General features: G+C 46.7%; 1 protein-coding gene across 5 annotated transcripts in view; it reads right to left on the minus strand.

Moving 5' to 3' along the window:
- Window positions 1-22,944, minus strand: part of GTF2I (general transcription factor IIi) — a 263,654-nt gene that overhangs the window by 211,230 nt on the left and 29,480 nt on the right. For all 5 annotated transcript variants that reach the window (XM_030186158.1, XM_030186159.1, XM_030186155.1 and 2 more), the window contains exon 4: window positions 1,781-1,915. In XM_030186158.1, the coding sequence (XP_030042018.1) occupies window positions 1,781-1,915 (135 nt within the window). The remainder of the gene's footprint in view (window positions 1-1,780; window positions 1,916-22,944) is intronic.

A 22,944-nucleotide genomic window follows, 5' to 3' on the forward strand; every position in this document is an offset into this window, starting at 1 on the left:
TCTTCAATTAAATGCTTGGTCCAACAGAAACAGGCCTTGAACACCAAATTTCCACAGACAGCCTCCTGGGAGGCCACGGGAGACACCTCAAAGGCCTGCTTCAGCAGAGTTTCCATGCGCCGATCTTGTGCATCCTTCAAAGCTACAATGTCTCCTACCAAAACAGTGATGGTCTTTGGGATTACTGACTCTAGCACATCCACCTTCAGAAGGTGTAAGACTTCCCGTTCCATCACCAGCATGGGATATAGCCATGCCACAGATGTTGCCACCTTCAAACGCCCATCTGGGGATCTCCATTCCGCTGTCATTTCTTTGATGGCTCAAGAAGGCTTCTTGATCCCTTCTAGAAGAGGGCCCTCTGACTCTGCACTCTATCAGTTATGAATCTGGAATCGGGATCACAAAAAACACTTGGTAATGAGAGAGCCTAAATCATCCTTCCTCAGAGGCACCTCTTCCTCTTGCAGCAATTCCTTTTGATCACTGGGTCCTTCTCTGCCTATGCTCAGAGATTCTGCCAGTGCTAACTATATCTCAATGAAAGTCCTCCTCCAGCAACAGACGAGCCCTTAAGATCTGGGCTCGAGTGGCTCCACCAGCTGACCTGTCCACCTACAAAATGCTTTGTGAATAAGCAGCACAAATTCAGGGGAGAACCCCTGCATACCACAGTCCTGGGCTGGCTTCAGGCACTTTGGGTCCTTCATTGCACCAGACGCTGATTCCTTGTCTATCATCCTCCTTTGCCATCCCCACCAAAATCTGAAGATGCTTCATGTGCCGCTGCTGTCAATTCTAGCCTTGGCTGTTTGACAGTACTCTGAGAGACTGCCTTTTATGTCATATTAATTGACATCTGTTCCTGGGGCGCTCTCAAGGACTCTCCCCCTCCAAAAATTGGGGAGGGTAACCGAAGCACAAGCAGCTAACTCCTAACAGGGTTCTTCAGTGGCAGATGGGGAACAGACTCAAGTGTAGAACCCCTAAGCAAAGGGAAAGTCTCAGCCAGGGAAAGTCTCAGAAGCAGACAAGAGCCCTGCTGCTGTGGCCCTCAAATTGTCCTCATTTTTTTTAAAACCCCTTGGTCAAAAGGAAAAGCTAGCACATCTGGACTGGTCTGGAAGGAAACTAAGGAAAGACTAAATTTTCCACTTATTTCTTAATTTATGTTCCGCCTAAATACTAGGCTGATCACAATAAAACATCCATAAAAACGTAAACATACACAACAGTAAAATTCAACATATGTGTTTTCACCAAATCATGAATCTTTCATGGACATTTCTTAATATTCCATGCTATGACTTTTTTTTAGAAGTAGTTCTAAAAAAAGTCACTGCATGGAATATTAAGAAATGTCCATGAAAGATTCATGATTTAAATCCAAAATATTGGGATGGAAATATTCAATACAGAAAGGAGAAACCCAAAGTAATCCCACATGAACCAACACAGAGAGAACACAGTGGGAACGAACAGACGAGTGAACCAGGAACTCATCAAGAGATGTCCTTTATTCAGTGGTGATGCACAATTCACATATGCTTAGGACAATATATTGTGGAGAGAAAACGGGACTCAACACAGGCCATGGTTTCAGCATCAAAGCCTTCATCAAAAGTCCTACTGAGGTTGTCTTATATATGAATAAAAGGATAAAAGGAGAGATATGAGCAATCACTAGCAAATAAATGCCTCTTTCTTTAGCTGCAGCATCTAAGAAAACAAAACCTAGAAATATGCAACATACACAGTAGTACAAAAAAGCAAAATGTACCATAGCAAATGCAGAACAAATCCTCCACCGATCTTCTGAGAGCTTCCTTTTCAGTACTGTCCATTATCAGACTACTTACAGGTGATGCTGATTTTGTACTATGTAAATCTGTGGCATCTGCCTCTTCTGCAACGCCTGCAAAAAGAAAATGAAAGCCGACAATAAAAAATACTGGGTATGTTTGCTGAATATGAAAAAAAAAGATTCAGACTGTACATTAATATTCAAAGTAAAAAAATAGCAACAGTGTTCCCAAGTTTTGGCCAGTGAAAATTACCATTCATGACTGCACCAATGGCTCTAAACATTGTGGTTCCTTACAGACAGGCTCAGTTACTGAAAGACACAGTGCTTTTTTGTGCCGGTACGCACCGCTACGGCATACCGGCACCTTTTTTTTCCCCCCGGCAAGTCCTGCACCCTTCCTCTCACTCCCCTACTTACTACTACGTCGGACTCGGCAGCGCAAATGGTGCAAGCAGTGACTGAGAGAGACTGGCAGCGTCGGAGCTTCCCTCTGCGAGTCCTGCCTACGTTGTTTCAACTTCCTGTTTCCGCGTAGGCGGGACTCGCAGAGGGAAGCTCCGACGCTGCCAGCCTCTCTCAATCGCTACACCGTTCGCGTTGCTGAGTCCGACGCTGGCAGCCCATCGCTTCACTGGCAGGCAGTGGAGAAGGAAGACGGGCTGGAAGGAGGATGGGCTGGGGGAAGATGAATCGCTGGACATTGATGGGAGGGGAGGGGAGAGAGGAGAACCACTGGACATCATGGGAGGGGAGGGCAGGGAAGGGAAGAGAATTGCTGGACATGGAGAGAAGAAAGGAGAACCGCTGGACATCATGGGAGGGAAGGGCAGGGATGAGAGAATCGCTGGACATGGAGGGCAGGAGGCAGAGGAGAATCGCTGGACAAGGATGGCATGGGAGGACAGGGGGCAGAGGAGAATCGCTGGACATGGATGAGAGGGGAGGGAAGGAGAGAGAGGAGAACTGCTGGACATGGATGGCAGGGGAGGACAGGGGACAGAGGAGAATCGCTGGACATGGGAGGGGAGGGCAGGGGAGAATGGAGACATGTTAGACATGGATAGAGGGCAGCGAAGAGAGGAAGGAGATGCACATGGATGGGAGGGCAGGGAAGAGAGGAGAAATGCTGGAAATGGATGGAGAGGAGAGCAGGAGATAGAGGAGAATTGCTGGACATGGATGGATGGAGGGGTTGGCGGGGAGAGAGGAGAAATGCTGGACTTGGATGGAGGAGAGGAGAGAGGAGAAGTGCTGGACATGGATGGAGGGGAGAAAAGAAAAAAGAAGAAGATGCACATGGATGGAGATGAGGGAAAAGGAAGAGAGGAGAAAAACTGCACATGGATGGAGAAAATAGGCAAAAGCTGGATCCTCGTTATACCTCCTCCAGTCAATTCCATGGAGGAGGTCCCAGCTTTTACTTATGGATGTATGGCAAGAAATGAAGAAGAAAAGGAGGAAAGTAAAGAAATAAATGGAAAGGAAGCCCAGGAAACGGAGTTAAGGGAACAGATAGAGAGCAGCAGAATCAGAGACTGGGACCAATATGGACAGAAAAACAAAGACACCAGACAACAAAGGTAGAAAAAATCATTTTATTTTCATTTTAGTGTTTGAAATATGTCCAATTTGAGAATTTACATCTGCTATCTTATTTTTGCAATGGGTATACTGGAGCTGTAACAGCTTACAGAAATTATTTATAATGAAAAAAAATCATGTTATTTTTTTCTCCTGTACTAGTATAATATTTTCAATGACGTCTGTTTATATGAGCCATGGTTGGTATAAGGGGTGTGGCTGATGTGGCTATCATAGGGGTGGAGCCATATGTGGTGACCCCGCTCATAATGAGTACTGGCACCTTTTTTCTACAAAAAAAAGCACTGGAATGACAAGAAACTTTATTTCATATTTCTGTTCATTACAATTTCACGTTGGTATGTTCAGAGCATTGCAACTGAATTGACTCAGAAAGTGTGTCCACATTAAATGTGTCCTGCAGGTTTATAAAATGGTAGAATATTTGTTATTTCTAGTGCATGCCAATGAGCCTTTTAGGGAGCTTACTCTTGCAGTAGTACCCAGCTAGGCTCCGCTGGGAAGGTAGATAAGAGATCAAAAGCACACAGGAAATAACAGATTAGCTTTTGGAGTATATACATGCATAAAAAGTGGGCAAAACACAAGACTGCCTAAAAGAAGACAGCTTGCATACAAATATTTTTGAGCACATGATCAGTGCAGAGCTGTGTTCCTTTATAACAGGGGTAAAATTGTGAAAAAGAAACTAGAGATCACTGTAGGGATCTATTATATAAAATTATATTAATTGTACAGTGCTGCGTAACCCTAGTAGTGCTTTAGAAATGTTAAGTAGTAGTAGTAGTATTATATAAAAGGCATAGAAATGCCTATGCTGTCCTTATACAAATAATTCCCAATAGCTCACTGCTAGATACTAATCTGACAACAGTTAACCTGAAATTCTTCAATATTATAATTAACCATTGTTGTTAAAATAAGTACAACGAATATGACGAACTGATGAAGACACAAGGTGAAAACACCTACTTCCATATATTCAAAGCTCTTGGCTTAAGTGGAAGACTACCTTTGAAGATCCGATTTTTTTTTAAAATAATGTATTATGTTTAGACATAAGACAACAACAGGTTACTTATAATATTTGAAGTCCTTATACAAATAGGCATTTTTGATTTAACATTTCACATAGACACCCTGCTATAAAAATACCTCACAATATATCATCTTCATAGAACAAGTAAAATTACAGTTCAGTTAAGGTGAAATTTAGTCATACCTGTTAATTTATTTTCCTTTAGTCAGGCTGTACCATCCTGGTTAAGCAGCTGTCATCCCTTCCTCCCAGCAGATGGAGGTAGCAAAACTGATCTATCCCAGTGCCATCACAGATTACCAGCTGGTGATCAGTGGCAAGCTCTAGCATGCGTCTGCCAAAGCAGTAGAAGGTCCCAGAACGCATACTCATACTCCATCAAACACTGCAGCTATAATGAAACTTATTTTTCTTAAAGAACAGCACTAGAAAGAAAGACAGAGAACCCCAAGAAGAGTCCCAGTGACCACAGTCTTCCAAGGGAGGGTCTCAGGATGGTACAACCCAACTAAAGGAAAGGAAATTAGCAGGTGTGAATAAATTTCATCTTCATTAGCATCTGGGCTGTAGCATCCCCGACATGTGGGATGTACTTAAGGAGACCTTGCTGTGAGAGGAATTCAAAGACCCTCTGCATAATGGCTCTGCCGAAGTCCAAATGGGCTCTGGTTAGCACATCCAGTCTGTGGTATTTGACAAGAAATGGGATGACCATATTGCCACTCAACAGATGTCCTCTGGGGAGGCCACCCGGATCTCTACCCAGAAGGTCGCCTGAGCCCGAGTCAAGTGTGCCTTCAACTCAGCAAGCACTCTCTTGTTCTTGCAAATGAAAGCAGCCTTGATCCAACTCACAATGGAGGCCTTGGACACCGCCTTACCCTTCCTATGGTCATGGAAGAGAACAAAAGGATGGCCTGAGAGGAGAAACTCATTTGTCTCCTGTTAATATCTTAGCAGAACTCTGCAGACATTCAGCTTGTGAAGCCTCCTGGATCCCCATCCACAAAGGAGGGCAGATAGACCTGACCCCCCCCCCACCGTTCACACAGAAGGAACAGTGTGGATGACACCAAATCCCCTGAAAAAGACAGATAAAAGTTCTCAACAAAACAGAGCCTGATGCTCCAATACCCTCATGCTCCAATACCCTCCCGGCCAACGAAACTGCCACCAGGAATACCATTTTCAAAGTGAGGTGCTTAAATCGAGGCCAATTTTTTAATCACTCCATGGTGTGACTGTACCTGAATAGTGTTTGCAATTCTGGGTCACTGTATCTCAAAAAAAGATATAGTGGAATTAGAAAAGGTAGAGAAAGGTGAAGAAAATGATAAAGGGGATGGGATGACTTCCCTATGAGGAAAGGCTAAAGAGGCTAGGGCTCTTCAGCTTGGAGAAGAGATGGCTGAGATCTTAGGATCTTACCATGAAAACAGGAAAGTAATGCCAGGTGAACCTTCAGAGAATTCAGTGCCAGTCCCTGGTCAGATCACTGCTGCAGAAATCCAAGAACCTCGGGAATCTGCACCTTCTAAGGAGAAAGTGAGCACTGGGCACAACAGCTCTCAAAGACCTTCCAAATCCAGACATAGGCCAGGGAACTGGAAGACTTGAGCTTTAAGCAAGATGGAGATCACAGCAAGTGAGAACCCTTTCTTTGCTCGGCACTGCCTTTCAAAGGCCAAATCATAAGCCAGAAAGAATCTGGATTATACTTTTACACCGGACATGCCCGAGCAAGCTGTGGCCACTGGGAAATGGCAGCGGATCACCCATTGACAAACCAAATCCACATACCACAGCCTTCAAGGTCAATCCAGTACTACCAGGAGCACTAGAAAGGGATGACACACAATCCTGCCCAATACCTGGTCTATCAGAGGTCACGGAGGGAAGATGTACAAGGACTCCTCCCTGGGCCACTGCTGAACCAGAGAACTGGAGTGGAGGAGTGGCCTAGTGGTTAGGGTGGTGGACTTTGGTCCTGGGGAACTGAGGAACTGAGTTCGATTGCCACTTCAGGCACAGGCAGCTCCTTGTGACTCTGGGCAAGTCACTTAACCCTCCATTGCCCCATGTAAGCCGCATTGAGCCTGCCATGAGTGGGAAAGCGCGGGGTACAAATGTAACAAAAAAAAAAAAACTATCCTCTGTGAGGATACTTTTATTTATTTATTGCACTTGTATCCCACATTTCCCACCTATTTCCAGGCTCAATGTGGCTTACAAAGATCTGTTATGGCATCGTCATAACAGGGAAGAAATACAATTGGTGTTGTAAAGAGATAACAGATAATAATAAGAGGGTCTAGTCATGTAGTTGTTCCATGAAACATTCTGAGTAAAGGAGTGTAAGGGTTGTATTCTAGTGATAATGGGTTATCGTGGTAGGCTTTGTTAAAGAGATATGTTTTCAAAGCTTTGCAGAATTTATTTAATTCATTGATCGTTTTCAGCTGAGTTGGTAGTGCATTCCACATCTTCGTGCTTATGTAGGAAAAGCTGGATGTATGTGTTAGTTTGTATTTGACCCCTTTACAGCTGGGGAAGTGTAGGTTTAGAAAGGTGCGGGAAGATCGTTTGGCATTCCTAGGTGGGAGGTCCACAAGGTCTAGCATGTAGGTCGGGACATCTCCATAAATGATTTTATGAACAATCATGCATATCTTGAACGTGGTACGTTCTTTCAGTGGGAGCCAGTGTAGGTTTTTTTCTTAGGGGTTTTGCACTTTCATATTTTGTTTTTCCGAATATAAGTCTGGCTGCGGTATTTTGGGCTGTTTGGAGTTTCTTGATGGTCTGTTCTTTACAGACGGTAAAGTGAGTTGTAGTAGTCCAGGTGGCTTAGTACCAGGAATTGTACTAGGTTTCGAAAGATGACTCTTGGGAAGAAAGGTTTTATTCTTTTGAGTTTCCACATGGAGTGGAACATCTTCTTCGTTGTATTCTTCACGTGGTTTTCAAGTGTGAGATTTCGGTCGATGGTGACTCCAAAACTTTTCAGACTGTTTGAGATGGGGAGGGAAAAGTTAAGGGTGGATATGGTGGTGAATTTATTTGTGTTATATTGTGAGGTAAGTACAAGACATTGTGTTTTTTTCTGCATTGAGTTTTAGCTGGAATGCATCTGCCCAGGAGTGCATGATTTGGAAGCTTTGGTTGATTTCGTTGGCAATTTCTTTTAGGTCATGTTTGAATGGGATAGAGATCATGACATCATCTGCGTATATGTATGGGTTAAGGTTTTGATTGTATAATAGCTTGGCTAGTGGTATCATCATTAGGTTAAAGAGGGTTGGTGAGAGGGGGGATCCTTGGGGGACTCCGCATTCAGGTATCCATGGGTCTGATATCGCTGTGTTAGTTGTTACTTGGTATGATCTAGTTGTCAGGAATCCTCTAAACCAGTTGAGAACATTACCTCAAATTCCAAAGTATGCCAGGATATGTAGTAATATTCCGTGGTTGACCATATCGAAGGCGCTGGACATGTCAAATTGTAGGAGAAGTATGTTATTGCCAGTTGCAATTGCTTGTTTAAATTTATTCATTAGAGTTACTAGTACTGTTTCTGTATTATAGTTCGATCGAAATCCTGATTGAGATTCATGCAAGATTGAGTATTTATTTAGGTAGTTGGTGAGTTGTTTCATCACTGCGCCTTCCATCAGTTTGGTTGTTAGAGGGATAGATGCTACTGGTTCGTTAGGTCATTTGTACTGTTCTTTGCGTCTTTGGGTAATGGAGTAAGTAGAACATTTCCTTTATCCTTTGGGAACAGACCATTTTGTAGCATGTAGTTCAGGTGTTTCGTGAGGTCAGTTATAAATTGTTGGGGGGCATTTCTTATCAAATTACTAGGACATATATCTAATCTGCAGCGCGATTTGGCGTATCTTTTGAGTGATTGTGAGATATTTTCGGTCGATAGTTCGTCAAAGTTTGTCCATGATCGGTCTGCTGGATATTCCCCATGTATTGGGTCTAGGCACTCAAGGAGGTTTGTATAGTCAGTTGAGTTGCTGGGTATATTGGTTCATAGTTTAGTGATTTTCTCTTTGAAGTAGTTGGCCAATCTATGTTGTTAGAGGTTACTGGCGTAATATTTAGTAGGTTGTTTACGAGTTGGAAGAGTATATGTATATCCTTGTAGCCTGGACCGATTTTGGTTTTGTAATATAATCTTTTGGTCTGTCTGATAGCGTATTTGTATTTTCTATGTAGTTGCTTCCGGGCGTTGAGTGTATTGTCGTCTTTTTTCTTGTTCCATGCACGTTCAAGTCTTCTGACTTGTGTCTTTAGTTCTTTTAGTTCTTTAGTAAACCATGGTATTGATTTTTTTCTATGTGAGGTTCTGGTTTGGAATGGTGCTATGTTGTCTAATATGATTCTGCATCTGTTCCAATCCTGGAGAAATTGGGTTGAGTCTGTGGGTGTTGTCCATTCGTTGTCATAGATTTGTTGCTAAAATATCAGTGGGTCTATTCTGCCTCTCGTGGTGTATGTTGTTTGTTCTTGTTTATGTTGTGAATGTTTTGTTCACCAATGAAGCGTTAGGTTCGCTTTGTAGTGGTCAGACCATGGTATGCTTGTCCATTTTGTATCTTTTAGTGTGATACTTAGTTCATGTGAGAATCTGTGTGTGATTAAGTCTAGTGTGTGTCCTTTAGTGTGAGTGGGGTTTGTGTTTGGCCACTGGAGTTCCCATAATTGAAGGAAGTCCTTGCATTCGCATAAGCTTGTTAGGTTGGCATCTTCGAGGTGGAGGTTGATGTCACCAGCGATAAGGAGGTTTTGGGAGGAAACGCAAGCGTTCGATATGAAGTCCATAAGGTGTGCTTGGCAATCTTGCCAATTGCCTGGTGGTCTGTAGAACAGGATAAGGTTTAGGTCGTCTTGTAGGGTTTAATTCTGACTGAGGCAATTTTGAATGGGGGAAGTATGGATTCAGCTGTTGTTGTGACGGTGAATTGGGATCTGTAGATTATTGCTATGCCTCCTCCTCTTTTTCCGTTCCTTGTCCAGTGGGAGATCTTGTATCCTGGCGGGCATAGTTCTAGGATTATAGGATCTTTGAGGTTATGAATCCAGGTTTCTCTTATAAGTAGAACATCCGAGTTTATCTGTTGTGATCCAGTCGGTTATTGTCGTGGTTTTGTTGACTGCAGATCTGGCATTTACATAACCGATTTGTATTGTTCGGTAAGGCTCAACTGGATTCGGGGATGTGTTGATTTTTATTAGTTGTCTGTCATCTTGGTCTTTGAGTTTACTATGTCCCTTCTTTCCCTCCAGGGACTGAAAAAGTGTTCTGCTTTGGCAATGCTGTTCAAGGTCAAAGACCAGCTGCCCTCATTGGACCAGAAGGAGCTGAAAGGCTGCCTGTCTCAGCTCCTATACTCCCCTAGATCCAAGAAAGATCGACTGAGGAAGTGCATCTGAACATTGTCTTCCCAGTGATGTGGACTGCCAACAAGGTCAGCAAATTTGCCTCCACCCAGTGACAAAGGGCAACAGCATTTAGCTCTACCACTTGACTCCTGGTGCCACCCTATTTGCTGATATAGGCCACCACCACCCTGGCATTGTCTGCAATCACCCGGACCGACTTCCCCTGAATCAGAGGAAGTCACTCCACCAGAACCAACATGATTGCCTGAGTCTTCAGAAGGTTGATTGAGGCCTCCAGCAAGGACCAACACCCCCATGCCACTCAGCCCAAGCAATAAGCTCTCCAGCTAAGGAGACTCGTATCAGTGATAACCACAACCACCACCCAAATCTGCTAGGTCTAAAGGAATCCCCTGAAAAAAATGACTGGGACTACGCCTCACCCAGAGGGACCATAAAATATAGAGTACCTCCTCAGTCTATGCTCTGTGGGTGGGACAGGTTCCACTACCCCCAGCTTCAGGTGGTGATGCAATGTAAACAACATCTCATGAAGGATGGGGGTGGGGGTTCCGCTGTCTCCAAGGTTGGGCTACAGGTTGCAAGGAATCCAGACAGAAGGTATGACTTGTTAAAACTTGAAGTAGCTGGACAGCACCTGGTAATAAGGAGTATTTAAGGTTCTAATGCTGGCAAATGGTCCAGGAGTTCAGCTCAAAACCTTTAATAATAGGAGGGAAATTACAACATGATATTTAACTCTTAATTGAACTCTTCTAGGCCTATGATGAGAAGTGACACACCACTGTGAAAAGCTGAAATTGACTATGAATCAGTGTCAGCTGATAGACATTTGGTGGGAGTGTAAGGGGGGTAAACAGAATTACAAAAAGAAAACACCACCGAAGCAGAGGAACAAGAGAAACCTCATGAAGTCCATAAAAATAGTCAAACAGGAAGGTCAATGGATGAGTCTTCAACACATAAGGAGGACACATAAAAGAGTAATAATAATGATTGTATATATCCTTATACATTGTTAGCCTTCTGCAAACAAGATCTAACAAGTGTTCTAAAAGAAAAGTGAACATAAAAAATGACAGCGACACAGAGATAAAAATTGGTTATGTATCCATTTGTATTACTAACTATTTGCAGGCAAGATCTAACAAATCTTGCACTCAATATTGATAAGTAATGCACGGATAAATGATGTCTCACATTTCACTTCATTTCTCCGAGCATGCAAGTGCACATAATGTTTGCATGCTTATATTAGCTGTATGCACACCATCAACTTTTTTGCAAATCGTGCTCTCTATGTGTACATATAGATGTATTAACTCTCTGCATATATTTCATCTCACATGGTTGCCTGTGATATGATACACACATATACCAACATACGGCTCTTGCTCTCATTTGTGTTATCGCACACCTTATGATTTTATCTCATTTGCTTTTCCATATATTTTTATGATTTTGTATATTTATATACAGTTTGCAGATTCCTGAAGCAAGCTTTTTCGGCTGAAACACGATCACATGTCGGGTCATTTTGCTCTCTAATAAAACCACACCCTTGAGAATTTACTTTTGTATGTGTCAGTGAGGCTCATTTTCAAAGCACTTAGCCTCCCAAAGTTCCATAGAAACCTATGGAACTTAGCCTCCCAAAGTGCTTTGAAAATATGCCTCATTGTGTGTTGGAAGACTCATCCATTGACCTTATTGTTTAACTGGTAAATGGAATTATTCATTTTATTCCTTGCCACGTGATGTTTACAGTAGACTGAACAGGTTTTTACTAGAGAAAAACTAGCTCCTATGGCCTTGAAGATGGAGATCCTTGCTATGATGTGGTCAGATCATGTGCCTGTATTGTTAAATGCAGACTTGCAAGACACTCAGACAGGATTAAAATTCTGGCCTCTCTACTTTAGGACCAAGAGAACAGAAAGGAGGTAGCCAGATGCCTGTGGGAACATTATGTTGAATGCTGGTTCTGCCTAATATGGGCAATTTGGGAATAGTATGAGAGCAGTAGTAAGAGGGTATTTAATATCAGCTGCTGCATATTTGAAAAAGGAGAGAATGAGACAACAAGGTAGTGGTTTGAGACAAGATTAAGACATTGGAGGCTAAGCCTAAGGCTTCACTGGGGGCAAGGACCCTGAAGGAGCTAAAGGGAGATCATAGTGAAATAAGGAGGCATGAGGCTAAAGTTATCATCTATATTTAATTCTGTTTATTGACAGAAAAGGTAACTTACAAATAACACTGCAAAGTAACAATCTGAATGTCAATTGCCTTCATCACATTCATAAATTGGATTATGTTCTAGATTTCATTTATCCCCTCTCACTAGTCTCCCCCCCTCTCTCGTCCCTATCTCCAGTCCCCCCCTCCCATCCCCTCCCTTACCCTCCCCTCCCACAACATACATGATCCTATTAGCAATTATAACTATGATAAGAACTCTGATAAATCAGTTTAAGATTCGACTCCTCGCTAATGGTTGCAGTGTGTCCCAGAAATTCGCCCATGTCCTCTGAAATCTCAGCCCTTCACCTGAGGACAAGTCCAATAGTCCGCACCTCTCCATCTTTAGTAGTTCTATCATTTGTATTCTCCAGGTTCGTACAGCAGGAGCCCTGACATCCCGCCAGTGCAGCAAGATAACTCTCTTTCCCATCAATATTGCTCTCCGCAGAAAGGACAGGAATCCTGGCAGTGTTGGCTTAATACATTTATATTCACCAAACAATAGCTTTGGGTGTCTCTGTATTGTGCGTCCCCAATATCTCTTGACTTCGCCCAAAATTTGGGTCCACAGTTGCAGCGTGTGTGGGCAGAACCAAAACATATGGCCAAGCGTGGCCTGGGCCTGCTTGCACCAAGGGCACGCATCCGAGTCACTGTACCCAGCCCTGCAAGCTCGTGCTGGCGATATATATAGTCGTAGAGCAAACTTATATTGCATCTCTGTGTATTTAGTAAAGATAGAGGTTTTCCACATAGAGGATACAAAATTGCTCAATATCTCTCCAGTAACTTCAGTCAGTAACTCTTCTGTCCAACGCTGAGCTTTGCTTCTAAAATCTATGTCTTCTGTGGAATCTTGCAGAGCTCTATGATGATATTTGAGGGGCACCGGTTCTTGTGCCCCAAATGTCATGTCCGTGCTCAACATATCTTGTACATCTTCACTTAAGTTAGACCAGCCCAGTGCTACTATGTAATGCTGCACCTGTAAGTAAGGAAAGCGATCTATCTCCCGTAATTTGAATTCCTGACACAAATCTGTAAATGTGCGGATTTTACCCTCCTCGGACACCAATTGATATACATATTTTATTCCAAGTGCCCGCCAGCGGCCAAAAGCCACAGACGATGTGCCCTCCGGAAAATCCGGATTATGAAGCAATGGCAAAAAAGGTGTCGCCCTCCAATTGAAATGGTGCCACCTGCAGAGCCATCGCCACGCTGCTCTCGCTGAGGCAACCAGGGGGTTCCTGACCAGTTCTCTACTTAATCTCTTTCCGGGCGCGTGAAGTACCCAGCCTAGGTGTGCGGTGGGGGACATAGCCAGCTCTGTTGGAGTAGCCGAAAAATCTTGGCTCTCCAATAGCCAATCCCTTATGTGGCGCATAGCACAGGCCACTGTTAATTGTCTTATATTAAGCAAACCCATCCCCCCTGAGGTCTCGGCTTCTGAATCACATGTAAGGGGAGTCTAGGCTTTTTGTTATTCCAGAGAAATTTCTGTACTAGTCTGTTTAGAATCTTCTCCTCCTTTTGCCTCAAATATATCGGTAACATCTGAAATTTGTAAAGCCATTTCGGAACTATTATCATGTTTATAAGGCCTATCCGACCCATAAGCGAAAGTGGGCATGAATTCCAAAGCTGCAGTAAGCATCTCGTGGTATCTATGAGGGGTTGTACATTCCTATCGTATAGGGTCCCCAGGTCAGTTGGAATGGTGATTCCCAGATAGTTAAATTGGTGCTCTTCCCATTGTAGTGAGATGGAACCCCTCCATGTAGTTCTAACTGCAGCGTCTAAGGGTATCGCCAGTGACTTTGTCTTGTTAATTGTATACCCAGACAACTTGCCATATGCACTGATAACTCCTAAGAGGCTCTCTAAGGAAGTTTGGGGGTCACCTAGCAGCAGTAGGACATCGTCAGCGTATGCAAGTACCTTGTGCTCTTTCCCAAATACCTGTATGTCTCTGACATCCCGCTGCGTTCGGATCTCGGCCAAAAGGGGTTCCAGTGTCAATAAAAATAGTAGTGGAGAGAGGGGGCAGCCCTGTCTTGTGCCTCTGCCTATGTCAAACTCCATCGTTTGAACCCCATTCACTCTGACAGCAGCTCTTGGTTGCGTGTATAAAGTTGTTAGCGCTTGTAGAGTCCATCCCTCCAAACCTATGTTCTTTAATATTTCGAACATGAAGGACCAATTCACCTGGTCAAATGCCCGCTCTGCATCTAGACTCACAATCATTCGGGGGACCTCAGGTGCAGCCCCGGATAGCATGGCCATAATTAGTTTCCTTACATTTAAGACTGAATGCCGGCCCCGGACAAACCCCGTTTGGTCTTCCTGGATAAGTAAAGGCATCAAGGGTGCCAGACGGTCTGCCAAAATCCGGGATAGTAACTTGGCCTCTACATTTATTAAAGAAATTGGCCTGTAGGAATTAGGCTGCAAGGGGTCTTTGCCTTTTTTTGGAATCAAGCTGATTGTCGCCGAATTAGCATGTCTTGGGAATTGACCTGCCTCTACTATGGCATTAAGATGTTCAGTTAATGGCCCTATTATCTGCGGGCTCATCATTTTGTAAAACTCTCCAGACAGACCGTCTGGCCCCGGAGCCGAGTGTAGCTTTAAGGCACCTATGGCCCTCTGCAGCTCTTTTGTCTCTACTGGGTTGTTAAAGGGAGTCAGCCGGTCTAAAGGGATCTTCCCCAATCTTTTTGCTTGCAAATATCTCTGTATCTCTTCCCGAAGACCTATCTCCTCTGAGCCCTTTTCGTACAAAGTGGCAAAATGTTTCCTGAATGTGAGTGCAATCTCTTCTAAGTTAGTTGTTACCCCTCCTGTGGTCTTTTGTATAGCTGGGATGAAGTATGATTTCCGGGCCCCCTTCACCAGTCTAGCCATCATTCCTCCCGCCCTATCTCCGAATTTATGGAGTTTATATTTCCTGTACAGTAGGGATCTCTCTGTCCTTTCGTGTATTAAGCTGTTTAATGCTGCCCTGGTAGACACCAGTAGCTCATGCTGTGTCTGCGTGGGATTCTTGGTATAATTTCTTTTTACCTCTCTTAGTTTCCTCTCTAGGCCTATTATACCCTGTGTAATCTGCCGATTGCGTTTACTAACATAAGCAATTATCTCGCCTCTTAATACTGCCTTGGCGGCCGACCAAAACAATATAGAGTCCTCACTATGAGCCTGGTTGTGTACTATGTACTCCTCCCACTTCTTCTGTAGGAAATTTGCAAAATCCTTGGAATTGTACAAATAAGCTGGAAACCGCCATCCCGGCCTCTGCTGAAAAAATGGCATGGATTCTAAGTCCACCCAGGTAAGCGAATGGTCTGATATTTCTTCCGGGCCAATTTGGGCGCTGATTACTCTGGGGAAGAGATCTGAAGATGTGAATATATAATCTATTCTGGACTGTGTGCGATGTGCTCTAGAAATATGCGCGTAATCTCTCTCCTCCCCATGCAACAACCTCCATGTGTCTACTAGGCCCAGCTCCTGGCAGAAAGCTTCCAACATTGTGGTGGCGGGCTCCTTCCGCCTCTGACTAGTGCCTGACCTGTCTAGTTCCTCATCCATCACTTGGTTCATATCACCTGCTAGGATTAAGGGGAGTTTTGCCTGCCTCTGATAGCGCGCTAACAGCTGAGGGTAAAAAGTATGTGCGGAGGTGTTCGGGCCATATATGGAGGCTAGATGTAATTCCTTCCCCTGTAGGTTCAATTTAATTCCTACCACTCTCCCCTCTCCATCTTTAAACATCATTTGTGCTTGACATAGTACTGCTTTATGGATTAGGATGGCCACCCCCCCTCTCCGCCCTGTTGCTGGAGAGCAGAACACCTCACCCACCCAGTGTCTCTTTAATTTCTCATGCTCCTCCTGGGAGAGCCTAGTCTCCTGGAGGCATGCTATTCCCACTCCGTGACGTTTTAAGGCCGCCAGTATTTTAGTTCTCTTAATGGGGGAAGTAATGCCTCCAACATTCCAGGAGATTATTCGCACTTTCCTAGGGGATGTGCCAACTCCCTGACCATCTGAAATCTAAATGATTCCTGTGTTCTTTCTCCCCAGGACACCCAGCCTTGCCCCAAGGGAGTATTTCCCCCACCACACACCACTGCGTTAATGTCATAGATGGTTGCCCGTTGGACCAGCAATAAAAGTACTTAGGTTCATTATCATCTTGTGCTTTTCTTTTGCCCCTATCCCCCCTCCCTTTCCCCTCCCCTCTTCCTTCCCCATCCTCCCCCCTCCCCCCTCTCATTTGGTTCCCCTTTTCTTCACCCCTCCATCCCTCCTGACATCTGCCCATTTACTGTGGGTCTTAGGGGTTTACTAGCCTCCCGGTCCCCGACTCTTATGTTCTAATTTTAACAACATAACAACCCTGCTTATCAACCAACAATGTTTTAGCTAAGCATGTTCATATATACAGTAGCTCATTCAGTCATTACCCACAGCTGCCCTTTCTCTCTGTTCCTGCTGTTGTACGTATTTCTTTGCTTCTTCAGGTGATCCTAGAACTTTCCATTGTCCTTGCTCTTTGATTTTTAAAATCGCTGGGTATGTCAGCATGAACTGAATATTCAGTTCATGCAAGCGCTTGCAGTGTGGGGAATATAGTTTCCTCTTCTCTTGTAAGGCTGCAGAGTAGTCTTGGAAGATGAGGATTTGATGACCATCAAACTTTGTCTCATTCCGTTTTTGTCTGTATCCTCTTAAGATCTCTTCCTTATGGATGTAATTGTGAACCTTAAGAATCACAGTTCGCGGGCTGCGTCGGCCATCTTGTTGCCGGCCTATGCGGTGGGCCCTCTCCAAACATAAAGGCCCCGCATGGTCGGACAATGCAAACTCCTGCGACAGCCATTTTTCCAACACCGACGGCAACACTGAGGCTCCCACAGATTCCGGTAAGCCTATTATTCTTAAATTTGCCCGGCGAGATCTGTTCTCCAGTTCATCAAGTTTTTCAGCCAGTGACCCGGTTCTGGTCTCTAGCGCCCTCACCTGCTGTATAGCAGGGGGAAGTGCCTCCTCCATTGCCACCATCCGCTGTTCTACCTCTCCAGTCCTCCTCACTGTGTCCGTTAAAAGTTCTTCCAGCGTCATCAGCTGGGCAAAGACCTTATCAAATTTTATCTGGATCCTACCGTGCTTGCTATTTGGCGCAGCTGCTCTTCCGAGAATACCGCGACTTCAGATTGTGGCGGGCTCTCTTCCACTCTGCCCGTCGTCTTCGGCTTCTCTTTTTCTTTTTTAGTGCTTTTTGGCGCCATTGTTGCTGTTGGAGCGCTCAAAAATTTTTCCATGCGTTGCGCTATCGCTGTTCCTGTCGGTCAGCAAGTTTCCTTCACGGTTTGCAGGTTTTGAAGTTTAATTTCGAGTCGGGGCCCGGGAGAACTCGGCACCACGTCCGCCTTGCCCTAAATCATCACGTGACCCCCCAAAGTTATCATCTATAAACGGGATCAGTCTAAGCAGATTTATTTAGAAGAAGGTAACAAGGCAGGGAAAATACTTGCCAATAGGGTAAAAGCTGAGGCTCACCAGCTACAAGTAGTAAAACTTATAAATGCAGCCAGGGAATGGGCCTACAGATCAAAATATATTAGAAGTCTTTCACCTGTTTTACCAGTAGCTCTATACAAGTGAAAGCAAAGTAGATGACGGAACATTGGAGGAGTACCTACCTCGGTGTGAGCTCCCCAAGCTTAACACTCATGAGGGGCAGCTCTTGGATAAAGAAATTTCGAAGCAGGAAGTAAGCACTGCCACCAAGACTCTAAAGAAAGGCAAAGCGCCAGGGCTTGATGACTTCGTTCCCCTGTTTTACAATCAATATGGTAAAATTATGTATAATCATACCTGATAATTTTCTTTCCATTAATCATAGCTGATCAATCCATAGACTGGTGGGTTGTGTCCATCTACCAGCAGGTGGAGATAGAGAGCAAACTTTTGCCTCCCTATATGTGGTCATGTGCTGCCGGAAACTCCTCAGTATGTCGATATCAAAGCTCCATCCGCAGGACTCAGCACTTAGAGAATTACACCCACGAAGGGACACTCTGCCCAGCTCACCACCGCCGAAACGGGGGAGGGGAATTAACCCAGCTCATCCCCACACAAGTGGGGGAGGGGAATCCGTCCAGCTCATCCCCGCGGAGCGGGGGAGGGACACCACACCCGCCGATGCGGGGGGATCTGGCTTATCCTGCAACCGCAACCGCGGGAGGAGCTGACTGACCCTAACACCGCCGAAGCGGGAGGGGTACAAAACTGCCCTACAGCCGCACGAAGCGGGAGGGAGTGCCGGCAGAATTTTAAGTCTCAATCCAGCCCCGTAAAACGGAGGGGAGAAGAATGCAGCAGCTCACTGTAACACAAACTCGTCTTAACTCTTGAAGAATCCAAGTGAAAAAACTTGAACACGAAGTCTTTCTGAAGTAACTGAAGACTGAACTTGAACCTGAAATGCAACCAGAATAAAAACAGTACAGATATCTGGGAGGGGCTATGGATTGATCAGCTATGATTAATGGAAAGAAAATTATCAGGTATGATTATACATAATTTTACCTTCCATATCATCAAGCTGATCAATCCATAGACTGGTGGGATGTACCGAAGCAGTACTCACCCAGGGCGGGACATAGAAATCCCTGACCGCAACACTGAAGCTCCAAACCGGGCCTCCGCCCGAGCAGCCACAGTCAAGCGGTAATGCTTGGAGAATGTATGGGCCGAAGCCCAAGTTGCCGCCTTGCATATCTCTTCCAAGGAGACGGAACCGGCCTCTGCCATCGAGGCCGCCTGAGCTCTTGTGGAGTGAGCCTTCAGCTGGATAGGCGGCACCTTCCCCGCGGCCACATAAGCCGCTGCAATGGCTTCCTTGACCCATCTTGCCACTGTAGGCTTAGCAGCCTGCAGACCCTTACGAGGACCTGCAAACAGGACAAACAGATGATCCGATTTCCGGAAATCATTGGTCACTTCCAAGTATCTGAAGATGACTCGTCTCACATCCAGATATTTAAGAGCAGAGTACTCCTCTGGGTAGTCCTCCCTACGAAAGGAAGGGAGACAGAGCTGCTGATTCACATGGAAGCGAGAAACAATCTTGGGCAGGAAGAAAGGCACTGTGCGAATAGTCACTCCTGCCTCAGTGAACTGCAGAAAAGGCTCTCGACATGAGAGCGCCTGGAGCTCGGAAACTCTTCTGGCTGAAGTGATAGCCACCAAAAAGACTGCTTTCAACGTCAGGTCTTTCAGAGATGCCCTCGACAAGGGTTCAAAAGGCGGCTTCTGCAATGCTCTTAGCACCAGGTTGAGATTCCACGCAGGCACCACTGAGTGCCGAGGAGGGCGCAGATGATTAACTCCCTTGAGAAAGCGCACCACATCTGGCTGCGAAGCCAGGGAAGCACCCTTCAAGCGGCCCCTGAAGCAAGCCAGAGCCGCTACCTGGACTTTAAGGGAACTGAGCGACAGGCCTTTCTCCAGACCGTCTTGCAGGAACGCCAACACTGAAGAAATTGGAGCAGTGAAGGGAGAAAGTGAGCCTGCTTCACACCATGCTGCAAAGATACGCCAAACCCTGGCGTAAGCAGTAGAAGTAGAGCGCTTCCTCGCTCTCAGCATAGTGGCGATGACCTTGTCTGAGAAGCCCTTCTTCCTCAGACGCTGCCGCTCAATAGCCAGGCCGTAAGACCAAAGGGAGAGGGATCCTCCATCACCACGGGACCCTGATGTAACAGGCCCTGCTCCACTGACAGCCGCAGAGGATCGTCGACTGAGAGCCTGATCAAGTCCGCATACCAGGGACGTCTGGGCCAATCCGGACCCACCAGGATTACCCTGCCGGGATGCTTTGCCACCCGGTCTAGCACCCTGCCCAACATGGGCCAGGGCGGGAACACATAGAGGAGCTCTTGTGTCGGCCACTGTTGGAGAAGAGCATCTACTCCCAGGGATCGAGGGTCCCGTCCTCTGCTGAAAAAGCGCGGCACTTGGCAATTGGCCGATGACGCCATCAGATCTAGGCTCGGCTGGCCCCAGCGCTTCGTGATGTCCAAGAACGCCTGAGCAGATAGTTGCCACTCTCCGGGCTCCAAGGTATGGCGACTGAGAAAGTCCGCCTTGACATTCATGACTCCGGCAATGTGGGCCGCTGAAAGCTGCTCCAGGTTCGCTTCCGCCCACTGGCAAAGACTCATAGCCTCCTTGGCTAGAGGGGCGCCCTTGGTACCTCCCTGGCGGTTGATATAGGCCACAGCCGTGGCATTGTCCGACAGGACCCGTACAGGCTACAACACCAGTACCGGGATGAACTCCAATAACACCAACCGAATGGCTCTGAGTTCCAGGAGGTTGATAGACCACTTGCCTCTGCAGGAGACTAGAGCCCCTGCGCTGTCCTTCCCAAGCAGTGGGCTCCCCAGCCCATCAAAGAGGCGTCTGTCGTGACGACAATCCACTCCGGGGTCACCAGAGGCAATCCTGCAGACAACTTGTCTGTCTGCGTCCACCAGCTCAGCGCCTTGCGCACTGCTGGGTCCACGGGAAGGCGCACAGCATAATCCTCCGACATCGGAGTCCAGCGCAGCAGCAGAGATAGCTGTAGTGGTCTCATATGAGCCCTGGCCCAGGGCACTACTTCCATCGTGGCCGTCATAGAGCCCAACAGCTGCACGTAGTCCCAAGCCCGAATAGGAGAGGCTACTAGGAACTAGTCCACCTGAGCCTGAAGCTTGACAATCCGATTGTCTGGCAGGAACACTCTGCCCACTTGGGTGTCGAATCGAACTCCCAGATACTCCAGGGACTGAGTCGGGCGCAGCTGGCTCTTCTTCCAGTTGATGATCCATCCCAGGGAGCTCACAAGAGCAACTACCCGGTCCATAGCTTTGCCGCACTCTGCATAAGAGGGGGCTCGGATCAACCAGTCGTCCAGATAAGGATGGACTTGTACTCCTTCCTTTAGCAGGAAGGCCGCTATGACCCCCATTACTTTGGAAAAGGTCCGCGGAGCAGTAGCCAACCCGAAAGGGAGGGCTCTGAACTGGAAGTGTCGTCTCAGGACTGTAAAACGCAGAAAGCGTTGGAGAGGAGGCCAGATGGGAATATGCAGGTACGCTTCCTTGATGGCCAAGGAAGCCAAGAACTCTCCTGCCTTCACTGCCGCTATAACAGAGCGGAGAGTCTCCATGCGAAAGTGCCTCACTTTCCAGGCCCGATTGACCCCTTTGAGGTCGAGGATAGGCCGGACAGAACCTCCTTTCTTTGGAACCACAAAGTAAATGGAGTAACGTCCCTTGCCAATCTGATTTTTTGGCACCGGAACGACCGCACCCAGGCGGATCAGGTTGTCCAAGGTCTGCTGCACTGCCACAGCTTGACCGGAGACTTGCAGGGAGAGAGTACAAACCCGTCTCTTAAGGGTTGGCAGAACTCTAGCTTGTAGCCGTCTCTGATGACTTCCAGCACCCACGCGTCTGAAGTTATAGTGGTCCACTCGCCCAGAAACGAGGACAGCCGTCCTCCAATCTGCACTGGGGCGTGGACCAAGGCCCCGTCATTGGGTACGAGACCCTGGGGGAGGACCGGAGGGAGCACCTCCAGGACGGCGGTCTCTGCGAAAGGAATGCTGCTTGGGGGAGAAATTCCTCTTGAAGGAAGAGGGGGCAGAGGAACCCGACTTGCCCGGGCGGTACCGACGGGCTTCCAGCAACCGTCCTCTGGAGGTACCGGGACGAGTACTAGCCCGAGCCCTGACCTCTGGTAATTTCTTGCCCTTAGACGTGCCGAGATCGGTCACGATTTTGTCCAGCTCGACCCCAAAGAGCAGGTTGCCTTTAAAAGGCAATCTAGCCAGGCGGGATTTAGAGGCGTGGTCAGCAGACCAATGTTTCAGCCAAAGCCACCGCCGCGCAGAGACTGTCTGAGCCATGCCTTTAGCTGAGGCTCTCAAGACAACATACAGCAAGTCTGCCAAATAGGCTAAGCCCGATTCCAGGGCCGGCCAATCAGCCCTCAAGGAAAGATCCGAGGGGGAAGCCCGCTGCACCATAGGCAGGCACGCCCTGGCCACATAGGAGCCGCAAACTGAGGCCTGCAAACTTAAAGCAGCTGCCTCAAAGGACGACCTTAAGGCCGCCTCCAATCTTCTGCCTTGGGCGTCCTTTAGGGCCGTGCCACCTTCCACCGGCAACGCCGTTTTCTTAGTCACCGCAGTGATTAAAGAATCCACGGTAGGCCACAGATAGGCCTCACGTTCACTCACAGCCAAAGGATAGAGGCGGGACATAGCCCTAGCCACTTTAAGGCTCGTTTCCGGGACATCCCATTGAGCCGCAATTAAGGTGTGCATGGCATCATGCACGTGGAAGGATCTAGGCGGGCGCTTCGTCCCCAGCATAATGGCAGAGCCAACAGGGGCTGAGGGAGAGACGTCCTCCGGAGAGGAAATCTTCAAAGTGTCCATGGCCTGTAAAAACAGGTTGGGCAAATCCTCTGGGCTAAAAAGCCGCGCTGCAGAGGGGTCATCCGCTCCATCCGAGCGGGGATCTATCTCCTCCAAGGAATCCGCAAAGGACCGTTGGGAGACCTCAGACACGCTGCCCTCATCTACATCGGAGGAGACAAAGTCCTCCAAGGCCTGGAAATCAACCCGAGGGCTTTACCTCTGGGAACCTCAACCTCTTTATCAGAAGAGGGAGCAGGGGCAGCGGTTTGCATGAGGAAAGCCTGATGCAGCAGCAAAACAAACTCGGGGGAGAAACCCCCCAGACTGTGCACTTCCGCAGCCTGGGCAACA

This window comes from Microcaecilia unicolor, chromosome 13 (assembly GCF_901765095.1).
Source record: "Microcaecilia unicolor chromosome 13, aMicUni1.1, whole genome shotgun sequence".
Lineage (NCBI taxonomy): Eukaryota > Metazoa > Chordata > Amphibia > Gymnophiona > Siphonopidae > Microcaecilia > Microcaecilia unicolor.